The sequence below is a fragment of the Podarcis vaucheri genome (assembly GCF_965113315.1).
Source record: "Podarcis vaucheri genome assembly, chromosome: Z".
NCBI lineage: Eukaryota > Metazoa > Chordata > Lepidosauria > Squamata > Lacertidae > Podarcis > Podarcis vaucheri.
Genome location: NC_138758.1, coordinates 20,164,029 through 20,183,258, shown reverse-complemented (window position 1 = coordinate 20,183,258; position 19,230 = coordinate 20,164,029). Strand labels below are relative to the sequence as shown.

Here is a 19,230-nt window from a genome sequence, read left to right as displayed (position 1 = left end):
ACTTTCAATACTTTTTTTAAGGTTTTGATCTTAAAAATGCTAGTTTATATAAGGATTTTGCATTGAAAATAAAATAATGTTTTTTAAAAAATTAAAAAAGAATTATTGGAAAACACAGATAATAAAATGCATTCCTATCTGGGTTGAATCCTGGCCATGGGGGTTCAATCCATCCAATATTAAGGGGGCCAACATCCCCCGTTGGGTTACTGTTATGGGGATGCAAATGACAGCCACCATCAGCTACAAGAGACACACGCCATAGGGAGCCGAGCGGGACATGCGACAGATGTGGAAGGACACATCTTGGTCACATTGAGAGATATAATTTCACAGAGAAGTGGGACTGGCAAGGGAAATGGCCCGCTAGTCGTAGATGAGGAAGAGGAATGGGAAGTTCAGATGTGTAGTTCAGATTCTGCAGTTTGATTGCACCCAAATGGCAGAACATTCAGAGTGCTCCTTGCAGGTATGTCTTAAATTTAATACCATGGGGCTCCAACCATTTGTGCCATATGACCAAGTAAGGCATCTTTCCAACTGCAGCAGCCCACCTTAGATAAAATCACCTTAGAACACATAGGGACAGAGAAAGCTAAAGCTTTCTGCAGCTTGATTGCCCCCCAATGGCAGAACATTCAGAGTGCTCCTTGCAGGCGTGTCTTAAACTTTAATACCATGGGGCTCCAACCATTTGTGCCATATGACCAAGTAAGGCATCTTTCCAACTGCAGCAGCCCACCTTAGATAAAATCACCTTAGAACACATAGGGACAGAGAAAGCTAAAGCTTTCTGCAGCTTGATTGCCCCCCAATGGCAGAACATTCAGAGTGCTCCTTGCAGGCGTGTCTTAAACTTTAATACCATGGGGCTCCAACCATTTGTGCCATATGACCAAGTAAGGCATCTTTCCAACTGCAGCAGCCCACCTTAGATAAAATCACCTTAGAACACATAGGGACAGAGAAAGCTAAAGCTTTCTGCAGCTTGATTGCCCCCCAATGGCAGAACATTCAGAGTGCTCCTTGCAGGCGTGTCTTAAACTTTAATACCATGGGGCTCCAACCATTTGTGCCCGCTAGTCGTAGATGAGGAAGAGGAATGGGAAGTTCAGATGTGTAGTTCAGATTCTGCAGTTTGATTGCACCCAAATGGCAGAACATTCAGAGTGCTCCTTGCAGGCATGTCTTAAACTTTAATACCATGGGGCTCCAACTATTTGTGCCATATGACCAAGTAAGGCATCTTTCCAACTGCAGCAGCCCCATTTCCTTTGTAAAAGATAGAAAAACATGGCAAAACAAGTAATGGAGTGTGAAAGAAACACTGGAAAAAATAACAGAAGCGCTAACAGAATAATCAGGAACACCAAAGCAATAATCACCACATCTAAACCATTAAGTTTTACAGTCAGAGGCTGCTATCTAAAGAAGTATCTCCCATTTCTAGGAAGGCCATTTCAACTTCATCTAGTGCTCGGTTCTTTCTTCACTGTCTTCCCAGGGCTCCCGGGCAAGCTCTACGGGCTCACTGACATCCCTGAGGTCCATAGACTACGCTGCCAACCACAGGACAGACTATTTCTGCAAGATGAACAAGGAGAGGGAATTCCACTACTCTTTCGTCCAGTTTAAAGTGACCATTCTTGTGAACTAAATTCCACCCCACATCGGGGGGGGGTCGTTTTAAAAAAATATTGAGTTGATGGCACAGTGAATACCATCAACCCAGTGTGACCCAGCAGTAGCTCCTATACAGAAGTCCGCTGTCAGCTCAGTGACTAGGAACCATGCAAAAAGAAAGTATTTGCAACTATGACTCTAGTATTCATCTTTTTAAAATATAAACATTGCAAGTTTTTGCACAGTTTCTGTATGGACATCAGCTATATGTATATATAAATCATCATCATGATCATCATCATCTTTATAACCCACCCATTTGCATGGCTTTCCCAAGGGATTCTGTGGGGCTTAGAGCATATCTAAAAACACCCAGCAGTAAAGATCTCCTGATACACAGCTCAGGAGATAGAGAGGGAGAAGGAAGAGAAGGCAGGAAGGGTAACCATGTCAAATCACTAACTCCTCGAAATACAAATGTATTTTGGATAGATTGCCCATAAACTCCACCCCTTGGTCTAATATGGTCACCTCTTCCATGCTTAGCTAATCTGTTCCTCCTTCCCCCTCTGAGTAAAAAAAATTTCCCCACTTTTCCATACAAAACTTTAACTTAAATATAACGGTATAGAATACACATTAATATAAGCAACGTCAAAATACCAAATAGAAGTATAGTCATAAGGTGCCAAGCGAATTTAAAATGTTGGTCATGGTAGCGCTCCATCCTGAAAATATGTCCCACCAATGGTACTATGAAAGAGTTACTCCAGAGCTGGAAAAGCAGTATCCTGAGAGTACTGGGATACTGGAGCAGGACCTAGCCCCCTGTCACACATCAAAAGTGGGGAAGAAATTCATGACAGAGCAGCAAATACAGGTACTTGATTGGCCAGGGAATTCCCCGGATGTACATCCCATTGAGAATTCATGGGCTATATGCAAAAGTCACCTATGTGCTGTAGATTGTATGACTATGGAGAAACTCATTCAGGCGCTGATTCAAGTGTGGTACAGGGATCCGAAAATCAACAGTAACTGTTCAAAATGAGTAGACCCCATGCCAAACCATGTTCAAATGCTGCTTAAAAATAGTGGAGGTCATATCCGTTAATAATGTACACGTCTGTGAGTTTTGTACATCTCTGTGTGAGTTTTGTACAATAAAATATTGTACGAAATTCATTGTTTCAATGAATTTGTACAGCACATTGTTATGTGTTTAGTAAGACATGGACACACTTCGCATGGAAACACCTTCACGTTGCTCTTTGTGGCTTACATTTTGTGTGCATCACTTGTAAGTGCTCCAACCTTCACACTTGGTCAATTCTGTACTGCCCTTACAAACGTTGCTTTTCTGGTGCTTTTTTTGGTCTAGGAAATCATGGGGTAACTTGGTTTTATCAAGGAACAATAATATTAGCTGTTTAGTTCGTTTAAAAGACCCACTAGTGCCTCTCTCTTTTTGTCCCAGTTTATGACCCTGTAGTTGATGGCCTGATAACAGATGGCTAAAAAAAGACAATGACAAAAACAATGTGCAGTGACTCGTACCTTTTCCAACAGCTATTGCCATATCTTAGGGCTCCTTTTAAAATTGTTTTTAGTGAAATCCCTGAAGTTTGTGTTGTGGATGTGGCTCTTCACCTATGTAGGTGCCTTGTTCAATGGGCTGAGAAGGCTGAAACCGGCTCTCATTTCTCTCTTCACTATTCCCCTTGTTTATGAAAAGCACCGGGTTGAAATTGACTATTCTTGTGAACTAAATTCTACCCCACATTGGGGGGGGGGTCGTTTTTTAAAAAATATTGGGTTAATGGCACAGTGAATGCCATCAACCTAGTGTGATCCAGCAGTAGCTCCTATACAGCCATCCGCTGTCACTTAGATCAGTGACTAGGCACCATGCAAAAAGAAAGTGTTTGCAACTATGATTATAGTATTCACCTTTTAAAATATAAACATTGCAAATTTTTGCACAGTTTCTGTATGCCCGTCAGGTATATTTATAAATACATCATCATCATCATCTTTATCTAAAAACATCCAGCATTAAAAATCTCCTGTTACAGGGCTCAGGAGATTGAGAGGGAGAAGAAAGAGAAGGCAGGAAGGGTAACCATATCAGACCACTAACTCCTCGAAATACAAATGTCTTCCGGATAGATTGCCCATAAACTCCACCCTTGGTCCAACACGGTTACCTCTTTCATGCTTAGCTAATCTGTTCCTCCTTCCCTCTGAGTAAAAATACCTATACCTTTTTTCCATACAAATGTTTAAATTTAACATATAAAATACACACTAATATAAGCAACATCAAAATACCAAAAATCCGTATAATTACAGAGTGCCAAGCCAATTTTAAAATGTTGGCCGTAGTAGGGCTCTATCCTGAAAAGATGTCCCACCAAAGGTGTGTGGTTCAATCCTGAATATCCTGAGTGAGTTCTTAGCTTGGCTTGTTTTGCTCGGCAATATTAGTACATTATGACACATTCCAAGTTTTTCCACAATCTTCATGTACTTTCTCATTCCTTTTCTACCAGCATCAGCCTGGAATGACTGTTAGGAGGGGATCCTCCTACAATGAAACCATTTGCAGCCACTGGAATCAGCAAGTGATCCACAAGAGCCAGATTCTGGACTTGAAGAATCCCAATCATATTTATCTGTATTATTCTGTATGCCAGAGGAGAGAAGTGAAAGACAATGCTACATCTGGCACAGTCATTAGGGAGGTGCATTCAGGGATTAATTCACAAAAAAGAGGAAGGGATCCTAACAGCCAGAAAGGGTGCTCTGCTTGAAAAGCTGCAAAGAGCTGGCTGCTCCGTCCCATCCTGCTGCTGGTTTTGAGTTTGCTGGGTTTGCTGGAGAAATATCAAAACTAAAGGGAAATCTCATCCAGCCTAAAGGAAAATTGATATTTAATGTATAATCTCCTCCACAATTCACACCCTGCCATCAAATAACTTTTGTCTCACTTAAAACACTCAACCTTTTCTGAGGATGCACACCTCAGAACACATAGGGGCAGAGGAAGCTAAAGGGACAGGCCACGCAACAAGCCAGTGACTTCTGTCTTGCAGGTAGATTTTTCAGATGACTAAGACCTTTTCTCAAAAGGGGGGTGGAGAGGAAGAACCACTGGAATATTGAGATGAAGAGGAGAAGGAAGAAGAGGAAGAGGAATATCTCAAGATTGGTAACCACAGAATGCTTTCCATTATTGAAGTTACAAGAGATTCATTGCTGCAGAAAAGAGGGGAGAGGATACCCTGCTAGATATATAGATATACGGATTTGTGATATATATATATATATATATATATATATATATATATATATATATATATAAATATTTCTAATATTTGGAGGGACGGGGTGGTGGTTGTGGGGCTCCTATTGATGCAAGACTAGCAAGGATTTCATCTAGTTGTAGAAAATGAGTGAAAAGAACATGCAGATCGTGGAAAAAGTGGAGTGGTTGAAGTAGCTGAAAAGTTCATAAAGGGCGGGTGTGAGCTGTGTGGCGGTACCACCTGATGGCATGTTCGAAAGAGAATCTGTTTTGGTGTAGAAAGGACTGAAGTGTACCTATTGCTGATGTACGTACAGAAACTGGAAACTCCTGCAATTTTATTTCCCTCGCCTAGAGGAAGGGGGGGTGATGGTGAGGGACTGTGGAAATCACTCCTCTGCAAATGGCCACATAGACCGGCAGAGCACGGACCACAGGGGGAATCTGGCGGCATGGCAGCTGCCACCTGACGAATCCCAGAACTCGGCCCGTTTTCCTTCAAACCTCCATTAGCAGCAGCAGCAGCAGTGGGAAGGGATGGAGCAGCCAGCTCTTTGCTGTTTTCTAAGCAGAGCACCCTTTCTGGCTGTTAGGATGCCCTCCTCTTTTTTGTTAATTAATCCCTGAATGAACCTTTCTTCTTTCCTTTTGCAGAGAGAATGAAAATCCAAATAAATGTTTTTCTTTTTTGTTTGTTTGTTTTTTGGATTGAAAAAATAACTTTATTTTCAAGCCCCACTAAATGAGGAAAAAATAAAAACTATTGATAGTGATCATACAGACCAGCATTCATATTCAACACTGTCCATTCGAAAGACAGCTAGAGGTTTCAGGAACCCCTACAACTCTTTCCCCCCCCCCAAAGGATCCACTAAGTTCTTATGTCCTCTCCCCTACTGGAAGAGCACTGGTGGGGGGGGTGACGGAGGTCCAAGGAATGGCTTGTCCTGTTTCTCCTTCGCAAACCGTAATCCCTCGTTCCGCTGCAGCTCAGTTTGGGGGTGGTTCATTCCCACCCTCTCCCGGATGGTCACTGACAGGCAGAAGAAGGCAATGCAAGCAACCACACTCACAACACTGGCTCCTAACTCCACACCCGCCTACTTGCCAGTAACGGAGGTCAACCCTAGGAGAAACTATTAGAGGTTTCTCCCACACACTTCTTCTGCCCTTTCCTGCTTCTCTGGTGTGCTTCTCACTGTTTGTAGCAGTGTTTTCCCCAGACAAGAAGAGGAGTCCTACTCAAATTCACAGTCAAGAGCTTCTTTATTGCTTGACTGGTTGCACAAGCATTCTCTTACTCTTATATACAACCCTTTATTCCACTGCGTCTCTCTCCCCCCCCCTTCCCCTCAGAAAAGCAGTGGCAAAGGTCTAAACTAAAACCCCAGGATGAAGCGCAAACCTCAACCCCTCAGGCCATGTGTCATTAACTAAGTTTTACAGTCAGTGGAAATATTTGCTACTTCAATGGTACTATTTTTCAAATATAGAATTACAGGGTTTTGCACAGGTTTTGGGGCTTTTCTACACCAAGATTGAATTATTCCTCCTTTACTATATTTATTCCTCTCACCATAACAGGTTTCCAAACAAATAAACAACTTTTAACCAAGAGGAAGGAACCAGAATGATTGGCAACTCTAACTAGAGCAAACTAGAGCAAAATCCTCAGTATTTTTAAACCGCATCTTAAGCCAGCCTAAGGGACCAAACAATTAATTTGGCTCAGGGTGCAGGCAGCCGAGTGGGACATGCAACAGATTTGGATGAACACATCTAGGTCACATTGAGAAACTTGACCACACAGTGCCAAGGAAATGGGACTGGCCAGCGAGGCAAAGATGGAGGAGAAATTGGAATGTTAACCTCCCCCCAAAAAAAATCTGGGGCAAACTGGTGGAGACGATAGTGGTGGGGAAGCTACAAGAATTATTAGAAAACACAGATAATTAAATGCATTCCCATCTGGGTTGAATCCTGGCCATGGGGGCTCAATTTCCCCGATATTGAGGGGGTCAAAATCCCCTGTTGGGTTGTTGTTTTGGGGAAGCAAATGACAGCCACCATCAGCTTCAAGACACACACCATAGGTAGCCGAGCAGGACATGCGACAGATGTCAAATGCCTGAGAATATATTATGATGCGGTATGCTTTAGTTGGATCAGAGACTGGATTAAGTTACATAATAATGTCATTTTAGACTTGCAGGGATGGAACAACAGATACGGTTGGCATGCCTATCTAATTTACAACAAAGTGGCGGTACATAAAGAATTTCTAAGTCATGTAATTAGAAATTCATTATATAAGCTCTGGGTGAGACATAGAAGGTTGTTAGAACCGAAAATCCCATGGTGGGTCTCACCGTTAGAAGTATCATTGGTTAAAAAGAAAAATACGATAGGAAGAATGGTGACATACCAGCAGCTCCTAAAAGAGGAACAGGGCCAATTAAAACTAAGACCATACGAAGAGGTGACCCAATACTGCACCACATGGTTACAATATCACCAAATTGCCCAAATATTCAATCAGGATAAAGCAATAGGATTTGAAAAAGAAGAATCAAAATTACAAAAAGAATTATTACAAAACTCAAAAAAGAATATAACCAAAATGTATAATTTATTATTAGAATGGGACTTAAAGGATGAACAAGTAAAAGAAGTTATGACTAAATGGGCATGCGATATAGGATACATAATTCGGCTGGACCAATGGGAGAAATTATGGAAATGGGATATTAAATTTACGGCATGTTATACAATCAAAGAAAATTTCATGAAAATAATGTACCAATGGTACTTAACTCCGGTAAAATTGGCTAAAATTTACAAATTAAAATCAAATACCTGCTGGAGATGCAAAAAAGAAATAGGAACAATGTTTCACATGTGGTGGGAATGTCGACCTATTAAAGAATTCTAGAATGAAATTTAGGAAGAAATCAGAAAGATGTTTAAAATATCTTTCAGTAAAAAAACCGGAGGCATTCCTTTTAGGTATAATCACAAACAATATTCCCGACAATCAAAGGAAAGTATTCCTTTATGCAACGACAGCTGCCAGGATGCTTATAGCAAAAAACTGGAAAGGGAGAAAAATTCCATCAATGAAAGAATGGCAAATTAAATTTTGTGAATGTATAAATCTGGCAAGACACACAGCATTCATAAGGGGACAATCGGACCAGAAATTATTAAAAGAATGGGGATGTGCTAAAGAGTATATGAAAAACACTGCTCTGGAGTAAGCTTATCGGTATGTAATGAATGATGCTTTACAGGGTTAAAGTACAAAGATGGAAGTAATCTACATTAGACACAACAATACAGTAAGAGTAAAAAATTTGAGGTTTTAGGACAAAGGAAGGATGTCAATATGTCTTTATGTATGTATTGATTAGATTAGAATGATGATATGGTTTTAATTGTAGATGTATGCCTTTTTGTCTTGTTTTTTACTTTGTTTTTCTTTCTTTTTTGTATGTTTTGTTTTTCTTTCTTGTTTATACAGTATTATTTTGGATTTAATGTTTGTAATTTTTGTTACAAAAGCATAGGTCTCTCATGAAGCTGCTTGTTGAGATTGCAGTTCTTCAAGGGTTAATGCTAAGTGGGTTATATTGTGCCTTAATTGTAATGCCATTTAAGGATACATTTATTTTGAATGTTGTACTATGCTGCACTCTAAAGAAAACAACCTTAGATGTGAAACTGTAATATTATGTATTCATCTAATGGTATAGTTATTTAGTAGGTTTAGCTATAGTATACAAAATATTAACCTAATCAACTAAAATGCTGAGATGGGTTTATTTAAATTCTGTTTGTACTCTTTTTATAAGGGTACTTTCAATACTTTTTTTAAGGTTTTGATCTTAAAAATGCTAGTTTATATAATGATTTTGCATTGAAAATAAAATAATGTTTTTTTAAAAAAAATTAAAAAAGAATTATTGGAAAACACAGATAATAAAATGCATTCCCATCTGGGTTGAATCCTGGCCATGGGGGTTCAATCCATCCAATATTGAGGGGGCCAACATCCCCCGTTGGGTTACTGTTATGGGGGATGCAAATGACAGCCACCATCAGCTGCAAGAGACACATGCCATAGGGAGCCGAGCGGGACATGCAACAGATGTGGAAGGACACATCTTGGCCACATTGAGAGATATAACTTCACAGAGAAGTGGGACTGGCAAGGGAAATGGCCCGCTAGTCGTAGATGAGGAAGAGGAATGGGAAGTTCAGATGTGTAGTTCAGATTCTGCAGTTTGATTGCACCCAAATGTCAGAACATTCAGAGTGCTCCTTGCAGGCATGTCTTAAACTTTAATACCATGGGGCTCCAACCATTTGTGCCATATGACCAAGTAAGGCATCTTTCCAACTGCAGCAGCCCCATTTCCTTTGTAAAAGATAGAAAAACATGGCAAAACAAGTAATGTAGTGTGAAAGAAACACTGGAAAAAATAACAGAAGCGCTAACAGAATAATCAGGAACACCAAAGCAATAATCACCACATCTAAACCATTAAGTTTTACAGTCAGAGGCTGCTATCTAAAGAAGTATCTCCCATTTCTAGGAAGGCCATTTCAACTTCATCTAGTGCTCGGTTGCTTTCTTCACTGTCTTCCCAGGGCTCCCGGGCAAGCTCTACGGGCTCACTGACATCCCTGAGGTCCATAGACTACGCTGCCAACCACAGGACAGACTATTTCTGCAAGATGAACAAGGAGAGGGAATTCCACTACTCTTTCGTCCAGTTTAAAGTGACCATTCTTGTGAACTAAATTCCACCCCACATGGGGGGGGGTCGTTTTAAAAAAATATTGAGTTGATGGCACAGTGAATACCATCAACCCAGTGTGACCCAGCAGTAGCTCCTATACAGAAGTCCGCTGTCACTTAGCTCAGTGACTAGGAACCATGCAAAAAGAAAGTATTTGCAACTATGACTCTAGTATTCATCTTTTTAAAATATAAACATTGCAAGTTTTTGCACAGTTTCTGTATGGACATCAGCTATATGTATATATAAATCATCATCATGATCATCATCATCTTTATAACCCACCCATTTGCATGGCTTTCCCAAGGGATTCTGTGGGGCTTAGAGCATATCTAAAAACACCCAGCAGTAAAGATCTCCTGATACACAGCTCAGGAGATAGAGAGGGAGAAGGAAGAGAAGGCAGGAAGGGTAACCATGTCAAATCACTAACTCCTCGAAATACAAATGTATTTTGGATAGATTGCCCATAAACTCCACCCCTTGGTCTAATATGGTCACCTCTTCCATGCTTAGCTAATCTGTTCCTCCTTCCCCCTCTGAGTAAAAAAAATTTCCCCACTTTTCCATACAAAACTTTAACTTAAATATAACGGTATAGAATACACATTAATATAAGCAACGTCAAAATACCAAATAGAAGTATAGTCATAAGGTGCCAAGCGAATTTAAAATGTTGGTCATGGTAGCGCTCCATCCTGAAAATATGTCCCACCAATGGTACTATGAAAGAGTTACTCCAGAGCTGGAAAAGCAGTATCCTGAGAGTACTGGGATACTGGAGCAGGACCTAGCCCCCTGTCACACATCAAAAGTGGGGAAGAAATTCATGACAGAGCAGCAAATACAGGTACTTGATTGGCCAGGGAATTCCCCGGATGTACATCCCATTGAGAATTCATGGGCTATATGCAAAAGTCACCTATGTGCTGTAGATTGTATGACTATGGAGAAACTCATTCAGGCGCTGATTCAAGTGTGGTACAGGGATCCGAAAATCAACAGTAACTGTTCAAAATGAGTAGACCCCATGCCAAACCATGTTCAAATGCTGCTTAAAAATAGTGGAGGTCATATCTGTTAATAATGTACACGTCTGTGAGTTTTGTACATCTCTGTGTGAGTTTTGTACAATAAACTATTGTACGAAATTCATTGTTTCAATGAATTTGTACAGCACATTGTTATGTGTTTAGTAAGACATGGACACACACTAGAACTGTTCACATTACTGAACCAGAAACAGGTCAAACCCCCCTTAATTCAGAGGGCACGCAATGTGAATTCCTGCAAGAAAACAGCAGTGTTTGCTTTGATAACCAGATAAATAAATCAAATCGACTTTCAGGTAATACTGTCTAGAATGGCCCCTGGGCCACTACTTTTACCTTTATGATATTCTACTGATTTTGACCTAGATTGCGTATTATTGTTTCAAATCACTATATATTAAATGTTTGGGGGGAATTGAAAGGAAACCCACATCCCGCCCACCTTAGAAGTCCACAGTTGGTTAAAAGATGAAGGTCTATTTAAAAAGGAATTACTCATTTTGCTAAGCTCACATATTAAGAGTTTCACCACATTTCAGAAACTCAGGAAGACGGATGGGTGTGTGTGTACTTTCTGACCCTCTGAAGATACCTAGCCTCGTGTGCCTAACCCCAGCTTGAAGGCCTTAGGACTTCTCAGCAGAAGCTCCACCGGCCTGGAAGAAGACCCACAATGCCACCTACCTTGTAGGGCCACTGCATTCTGGGTGGCAAGGAACTTCAACTCCATACCTGCCGATGGGAAGAGCAGCTCCATGATCGACCAGGCCATGGCTGGGTATTGCCTCTCCATCTTCCAGAAGTAGCGCATCAGGCTTCTTGGGATACATACCTGGGAATACAGTCCTGTGAAAACAAGGCCCTCCACACCAGGTTAGACCAAGGACCAAACAGCCAAATGCCAGACGGCCCAAGAAACCCCAAATAAAAACCTATATGACTACATGTAGGATATTTTCTGCAATCTATCCCCCCGCCGACTCTTTAACAAAAATCTAATTCTAACCCCCTACTCCCCCACCCACCACACTCTAGGACAGCACAACTCCATTGGTTCGATAGACAATAGAAGGTGAGAGAGACAGGGCAACCCGGACGGGTTGGCAGGGAATCACCCTATACTGTAGATAAGCAAGATAGCTAGCTTAAAAGCAATTACATGTAATTATGTCTGTATGGCATAAATTGGGAAAGCACATCAAAAGAAAATGCATCACTTCATATATCAACACCAGGACTGACTATGCCTACCTTAACTTATGAGGAACAGGAATTCATAGACAGTCCTATCACCCAAGAGGAAATAGATATGGTCCTCAAAAACCTCAAGCCACACAAAGCTCCAGGCCCAGATGGCTTTGCAGCAGAATTCTACTGGAAATTCAAAGAACCCCTGATGCCCTACATGACCTGCCTATCCAATGATATCATAAAAGGGGGGCACATTCCCAAAACCTGGACCTACTCCAAAATATTGTCCATCCGAAAAACACTGAAAGACAGCCTCAAAGTAGAATCAGACCGCCTAATCTCATTAATAAACCAAGACGACAAGACTTCAAGATATTCACAGCAAACTTGGCTAACTGCCTAAAAATTTTCCTACACAAATTAATAGCCCCAGACCAGACTGGATTTGTCCCTGGTCGCAATATAACAGACCCCATCAGGAAACTACTGAACATGATTGCACACAGTGCATGATTGCAACTAAATGCCCACTGACAATTATGTCCATAAACATCCTCAATGCTTTGGACTGCTTAGAGTGGAAATACCTATTAGCAGTACTAACATGAAATTTGGCCCCAACTTCCTGCAAATCCTCAAACAAATATACTTCCAAGCCTCAGCAATATGGAGGACTAACAATTGGGACTCCAATACCATAGCATTCCCAAAAGGCACAAAACAAGGATTCCCACTGTCTCTCTTCTTATTCATCCTGGCTCTGGAACCTTTAGAAATCTGAATCTGAGCAACCACAGACATGAAGGGGGTGGAAATAAAAAGCAAAACCTACAAATTAGGACTCTTTGCAGATGACAGCACCAAACCCCATAAACACACCACAAAGAACTCATAACCCAACTACTCTCAGCAGCCAGAAACATCATAACCAGACACTTGAGAGACCTGTCAGGAGTAAACATGGACCAATGGTACCAAAAACTATGGGAAAATCGTCCTATATTTTTCTAGCCCTACTAGAAAAATTAACCAATAAACTGAAACTGACACGGGAACAAATAGAAAAAGACACTTTCACCCCGGTATGGCTCCCCTTTATCACATATATAGCCCAAGAAGACAATGACAAAAATCCACCAAAAGAATACAAATCAATATGGCTAACCTGATCCAAAACACCCACCCACCCCACGAAAACAAAGACCACCACAGCCAACCACAAATGAACAGCCACACCCTAGGCCAACCCCAACCTCTCTCACCACCAAAGGAACACAAGTGAACAGCAAAGAACATGCACAAGCAACGCTGACACAAAACCCCACATATATTAAGTAAAATAGAATGACCCCCACCCCACCCCCACTCATCTTTCCCCTCCTCCACCTCTTTCCCCCTAGTCTTCCTAATGTCTCAACAAATGGGGAGGGGATAATGTGTTATCCGGGGGGGGGGGGGGAATACAAGACAGAGACATTGCACATATCTTTGTAAAGCAAGAAAATCTTTACTAAAAATAAATTAAAAAAAAAATGAAACTGACCTGTAGAAAATGTAACTTGAAAAAAGAAACATTGCACGTACTTTTTTAAAGCAAGAAATCGTTAATAAAAAAGACATTAAAAAATATTTACACTTTTGCCACATTTCAGAAACTCAGGAAGAAGGATGGGCGTGTGTGTACTTCCTGACCCTCTGAACATACCCAGCCTTGTGTGCCTAAATCCAGCTGGAAGGCCTTAGGACTTCTCAGCAGAAGCTCCACCTGCCTGGAAGAAGACCCACAATGCCACAATGCCACCTACCTGGGAGTGCCACTGCATTCTGGGTGGCGAAGAATGTCAACTCCACACCGGCCGATGGGAAGAGCAGCTTCATGATGGAACAGACCATGGCTTGGGAGTTCCCCTCCATCTTCCAGAAGCACTGCATCAGGCGTCTTGGGATACATCCCTGCAAATACAGTCCTGTGAGAAGAACGCCAGGAAACGTTTTGCTAGCACAGAGCCTGTCCTCTAAACTGAGAGGCAGAACCTAGGGTGCTCAGAGGCTTGGGGCGCTTTGGCAAAGAGGAATATTGGACAGCTCTAAGGTGGAATCTAGATACACATAAAAAACCACTAGTAAAACACATATTTAAAAAATACCAGAGGCCTTTTTATTAGGTTTGGTAGGAGAAGAATTACCAAAGGATAAGAAAGTACTGTTTATGTATGCGATGACAACGGCAATAATGCTACTTGCCCAGGGATGGAAAGAAGAAAGAGCCCCATCGAAAGGAGAATGGATAATGAAGATGATGGACTATGCAGAGATGGCAAGGCGGACCGGGAAAATCAGGCACCAAGAGTTTAACAAATTTACTAAAGAATGACATACCTCTAAAGAATATATTAAAGAACACTGTAATCATTTTAAAGTGTTGGCAGGATTGACATAGCACTTGTAATTTAAAATAACAAAGGATAAAAATGAAATACCATAATTTGGATAAATGCAATTAGATGCAGTTTAAAAAGGAAGATAAATCTTGGAAGCCAAGGGAGGGGTGGAGGGAAGTCCGGGGGAACACTATAAAGGTACTGATATGGACTGTGATGTAATGTAAGCATGTTTGTCTGTGTGTGTGTGTGTGTGTGTGTGTGTGTGTGTGTGTGTGTGTGTAAAAATGTTGTGGTTTTTTTGAAACTTTGAAAATATAAAATTGAAAAAAGAAAATAATTTTAAAGTGTTTTGAAAAATATATTGAATTTGCCATAAGTTCACCCTCACCATCTAGTGTCACATTTGTATAGTGCACTTAATACATTGTATACACATCTGTATAGCCAAGTCTTTAGTCTGTGGCTGTATTTTTGACACAGTTTCCTCTCTTTCCACCAATCAAGGGTGGACCACATGCTTAACACCAATCAAAAGTGTGATGCAGCAGCAACAACAAAAAAGCTAACACTGTTCCAGGCTGCATCAACAGACGTATAGTGTCCAGATCAAGGGAAGGAATAGTTCCTTGCTATTCTGCCTTGGTCAGACCACACCTGCAATACTGTGCAATTCTGGCCACTACAATTTAAGAAGGATGTTGACAAGCTGGAACCTGTGCCAAGGAGGGCAACCAAGATTTTCAAGGGTCTAGAAACCAAGTCTTAGAAGGAACGGTTGAAGCAGTTGGGTGTGTCTAGCCTGGAAAAGAGGAGATTTAGAAGTGATATAAAAGCCATCTTCAAATATCTGAAGGGCTGCCCCATGGAAGATGGAGCAAGCTTGTTTTCTCCTGTTCTGGGGGGTAGGACTCAAACCAATGGCTTCAAGGTACATGAAAGGAGATTCGGACTAAACATCCGGAAGAATTTGCTGACAGTAAGAGCTCTTTAGACAGTGGGACAGCCTGCTTTGGGAGGTATGTGGGCTCTCCTTGCTGGGAGGTTTGTCAGTAGAGGTTGGGTGGCCATCAGTCATGGATGCATTGATTGGGATTCCTGCATTGCAGGGAGTTGGACTAGATGACCCCTCAGGTCCCTTCTAATTCTATGAAATCCCCATTCCCATCTGATGGGTCTGTTGGTATTCAAAATCTGCTTTTAACAAAACGAGTAACAGAAAGGGCTTATAGGAGAACCATGGTGAATATGGCACTCTTCATATGTTTTGAACAACTCCCAGCAGGTCCAGTCAGCATGATGGGCCTTGTGGGATTTGCAATCTGAAACACTTGGAAGACACAAACTTGGTGAAAGCTGCTGCACAGTGAGGCCTCTGCTCAAAAGAGCATCCCTTCTCTGTCAGAGCCAAGGTGTATCTAGTCCAGCACCCTGCTTCCATCAAGGACTAACCTGATCCCCCTGGATGTTCTTAAGTGGCTCCCCAGCAGCTGATATTCAGAGGTAGACTGCTCCTTCAACAGGAAGTTCTATTTGGCTATTCAAGCCACTGACCACTGATAGACTCAGCCAAACCCAGGTTCTAGAGAAGGCTTCGCCAACCTGGTATAGCCCAAAACATCTCGGGGGGGGCACTATGTTGGCAAACGTCCAACACAGGGTGTATGTGAAAAAAATGGCATTATTGCACTTTGAACAGAAATAATCTAGGAGAAAAGAGGGGAAATATTTCCAAGTGGCACCTTTAACCCAACCGAGCAAAACGTTTGCTTTAGTACCAGGTACATAAGAGAATGCAAGCAGGACGTTTTCGTAAGATCAGCCCTATCAATGGAACAACTCCCCTAGGAGGAAAATATGCAGCTTTCAGAACTTTGAAGTTTAGAGGAAAAGCAAGTTAGAGGCAATGGAACCAGAGGTTATAAAATCCTGCAAGACTTGCAGAAAGTGGGTAGGAAAAGTGTTTTTCTCCCTCTCTCATAACACCAGAACTCGTGCAGGAACCAATGCAGGAAGATTCAGAGTGGATAAGAAAGTATTTACAGAAGACATATGAAATACAACATTAGAAATGTTGGGGATATTTTGGAAAAGTTAGAAGCAAGAAAGAGTTGTAGAGCAATATTAATGTTTATTGTTGCAGAGAAAGCCTTTGACAATGTATCTTGGAGTTTTATGTTACATAATTTAGAGAGTATGGGGATAGGCCATGTTTTTTTAAATGGTATTAAAACTGTCTATCTAGAACAAAAGGCTAAAATTACTGTAAATAATGTGGTTTCAGAGGAAATTAGAATTTAGAAGGGAACCAGGCAAGGGTACCCACTTTCCCCTCTGCTGTTTATTTCAGTCCTGGAGGTCTTGCCAAGTATGATTAGAAAGGATGAACAAGTCAAAGGTATTACAGTAGGTTCAAAACAATATAAATCAAAAGCCTTTGCTGATTATCTAGTCCTGACATTACAAGATCCAGACTCCAGTGCAGTCAAAGCACTGGAGCTGATACAAGAGTTTGGTCAGGTAGCAGGATTCAAATTATACAAGAGCAAGACCAAAGTAATTGAGAAAAATCTGGATAATGGAGAAAGAAAACTATTATAAGAAAAAACGGGCCTAGATTTTGTGAAAAAAGTTAAATATTTGGCGGTGAACCTGACTGGGGAAAATTTGAATTTATATAAAGATAATTATGAGAAATTATGGATTAAAATTAAAAGAGATTTGGAGATATGGTCGAACCTAAAATTGTCATTAATGGGCCGGATTTCTGTGATTAAGATGAATGTGCTGCCAAAGATGCTTTTTTTGTTTCAAGCCCTCCCAATTATAGATAAGTGAAATGTTTTTAAGAATGGCAGAAAGCACTATCCAGATTTATCTGGCAGGGGAAGAAACGCAGAATTAAATATAAATTACTTACAGACTCTAAAGAAAGAGGGGGATTTTTCTTGCCAGATTTAAAAATTTATTTTGAAGCTGCTGCACTTTGCTGGATTAAAGAATGGATGCAATTAGAAGACATAGATGTATTAGATCTGGAGGGATTCAACAATGTGTTTGGTTGGCATGCATATTTATGGTATGACAAAGTAAAGGCCCATAATGCATTTAAAAACCATGTAATTAGGAAATTGTTGTATAATGTTTGGACAAAATATAAAGATCTTTTAGAAAGAAAGATGCCCAGATGGCTTTCACCAATGGAGGCAAAGACCCAGAAAAAACTAAATATGGATACCAAATGGTTGAACTATTATGATTTATTAATAGAAGAAGAAAAAGGTTAGAAATTAAAACCATTTGATCGAGGTAAAGATAAGTTAAATTGGTTATATTATCACCAGATTAATGAATTGTATAAATTGGATAAGAAAAATGGATTTGTAAAAATATTACATGGGAAAAAAATACGAGGCACTACACTTCTGTAAAACAAGAAAATCCTGAATAAAATAAAAAAAATTAAAAAAATATTATAAACACAATAAAAAAATGTACAAGTTATTGTTGGAGTAGCATACAAAAGATGAACAAGTTAAATCTGTGATGATAGATTGAGCAAGAGATGTAGGACATAATATTGTTTGAGGATTGGGAAAGATTGTGGAAGAAAGGGGTCAGGTTCTCTGCATGTACTGTGTTAAAGGAAAATACAATGAAAATGATGTACAGATGGTATTTGACTCCTGTAAAATTAGCAAAGATATATCATAACTGTGACAATCTATGTTGGAAATGTAAAGAAAAGAAAAGGAAGGAACCTTTTCTCATATGTGGTAGACCTGTCCCAAGGAGATAGACTTCTGGGGAAAGATTTATAATGAATTGAAAAAAATCTTGAAATATACATTTATAAAGAAACCAGAGGCCTTTCTTCTTGGAATAATAGGTTTGGAATTGCCCACGAAAGATGGTATTTTTGTGTGCCACAACTGCTGCTCGTATTTTGTTAGCTAAAAAGTGGAAAACCCAAGAATTACCAACGATAGAAGAATGGCAGATGAAGATGATGAATTTTTCGAAGCTAGCCGACCTAACCGGAAGAGTCCGTGACCAGAAGGAGGAGGAGTATCAGGAAGAGTGGATTAAATTTAATGATTACTAAGTAAAATATGTTAAGTTAAATTAACTGAAAACAGCTTGCAGATACTCAGTTGGCTTAGGATTTTATTTATGTTAAGTGATGAATTAATATGTTTAATTTCATAATGTGAAGATCTAAGGATGCTAATGTTTAAGTTAAATTTTATAAGAACTGTGATTTGGAAAACCGTTAAAAGGATATGCAATGAAATCCAACCAAGGGGAAGCGAGGAAGTCACTTAACAATGTTAATAAGTGTAATTTTCAATAAGGATATGATTTATGGTTGATTGTCTTATGTGTTTGTTTGTTTGTTTGTTTGTTTGTTTGTTTGTTTATAATGTTGTAAAAACCAATAAAAAATTGAAAAGAAAAGAAAGTATTTAAGGAAGAAAGTAAGAGGAGTCTACTGAATCTGGCCACTGGCCCCTCTACTCCATCATCCTGTTCACAGTGGCCACCCGGATGCTACTTAAGGGAAACCCACAAACAGGACAGGAGCGCAAGAACAACTCTCCCCTCCTGCGGTTTTCAGCAGCTGGGATTCAGAAGCACTCCTGTCCTGCCCATGCAAGCACTGCTGACAGGCAGAGAGGCTTCTTCCCTGTGCATTAGCTCTGCCCATCCACAGAGCAGCCCCTGTGTCTTTGGCTGACATCTTGGTGGTCACGGTGGGAACAGGATGCTCAACTAAATGGTCCCCCTTTGGCCTGGTGCAAAAGGCTCCTCTGACATTCCTATACACTGCTGCTGAAGACAAGTTGCACGTCTTGCCTCAGAACATGGTCACT

The 19,230-nt window shown here is 40.5% G+C and overlaps 1 protein-coding gene across 9 annotated transcripts in view; it reads right to left on the bottom strand.

Annotated features, from left to right (window-relative positions):
* The window catches only part of LOC309523627 (putative G-protein coupled receptor 34), a 303,235-nt gene extending 288,665 nt beyond the window's left edge, over nucleotides 1–14,570 (bottom strand). For 2 of the 9 annotated variants that reach the window (XM_082207598.1, XM_082207607.1), the window contains exons 1-2: nucleotides 12,027–13,323; nucleotides 11,469–11,616 (exon numbers count right to left, since the gene is read on the bottom strand). Coding sequence is in view for 1 of the 9 variants with exons in the window: in XM_082207601.1 (XP_082063727.1) it covers nucleotides 11,469–11,616; nucleotides 13,781–13,798 (166 nt within the window). In the remaining 8 variants the exon portion in view is untranslated. Of the gene's footprint in view, nucleotides 1–11,468; nucleotides 11,700–12,026; nucleotides 13,324–13,609 lie in introns of those variants that run through there. The other 7 variants (XM_082207601.1, XM_082207603.1, XM_082207605.1 and 4 more) reach the window with 7 other exon arrangements.
* Nucleotides 14,571–19,230: the final 4,660 nt, after the last annotated feature.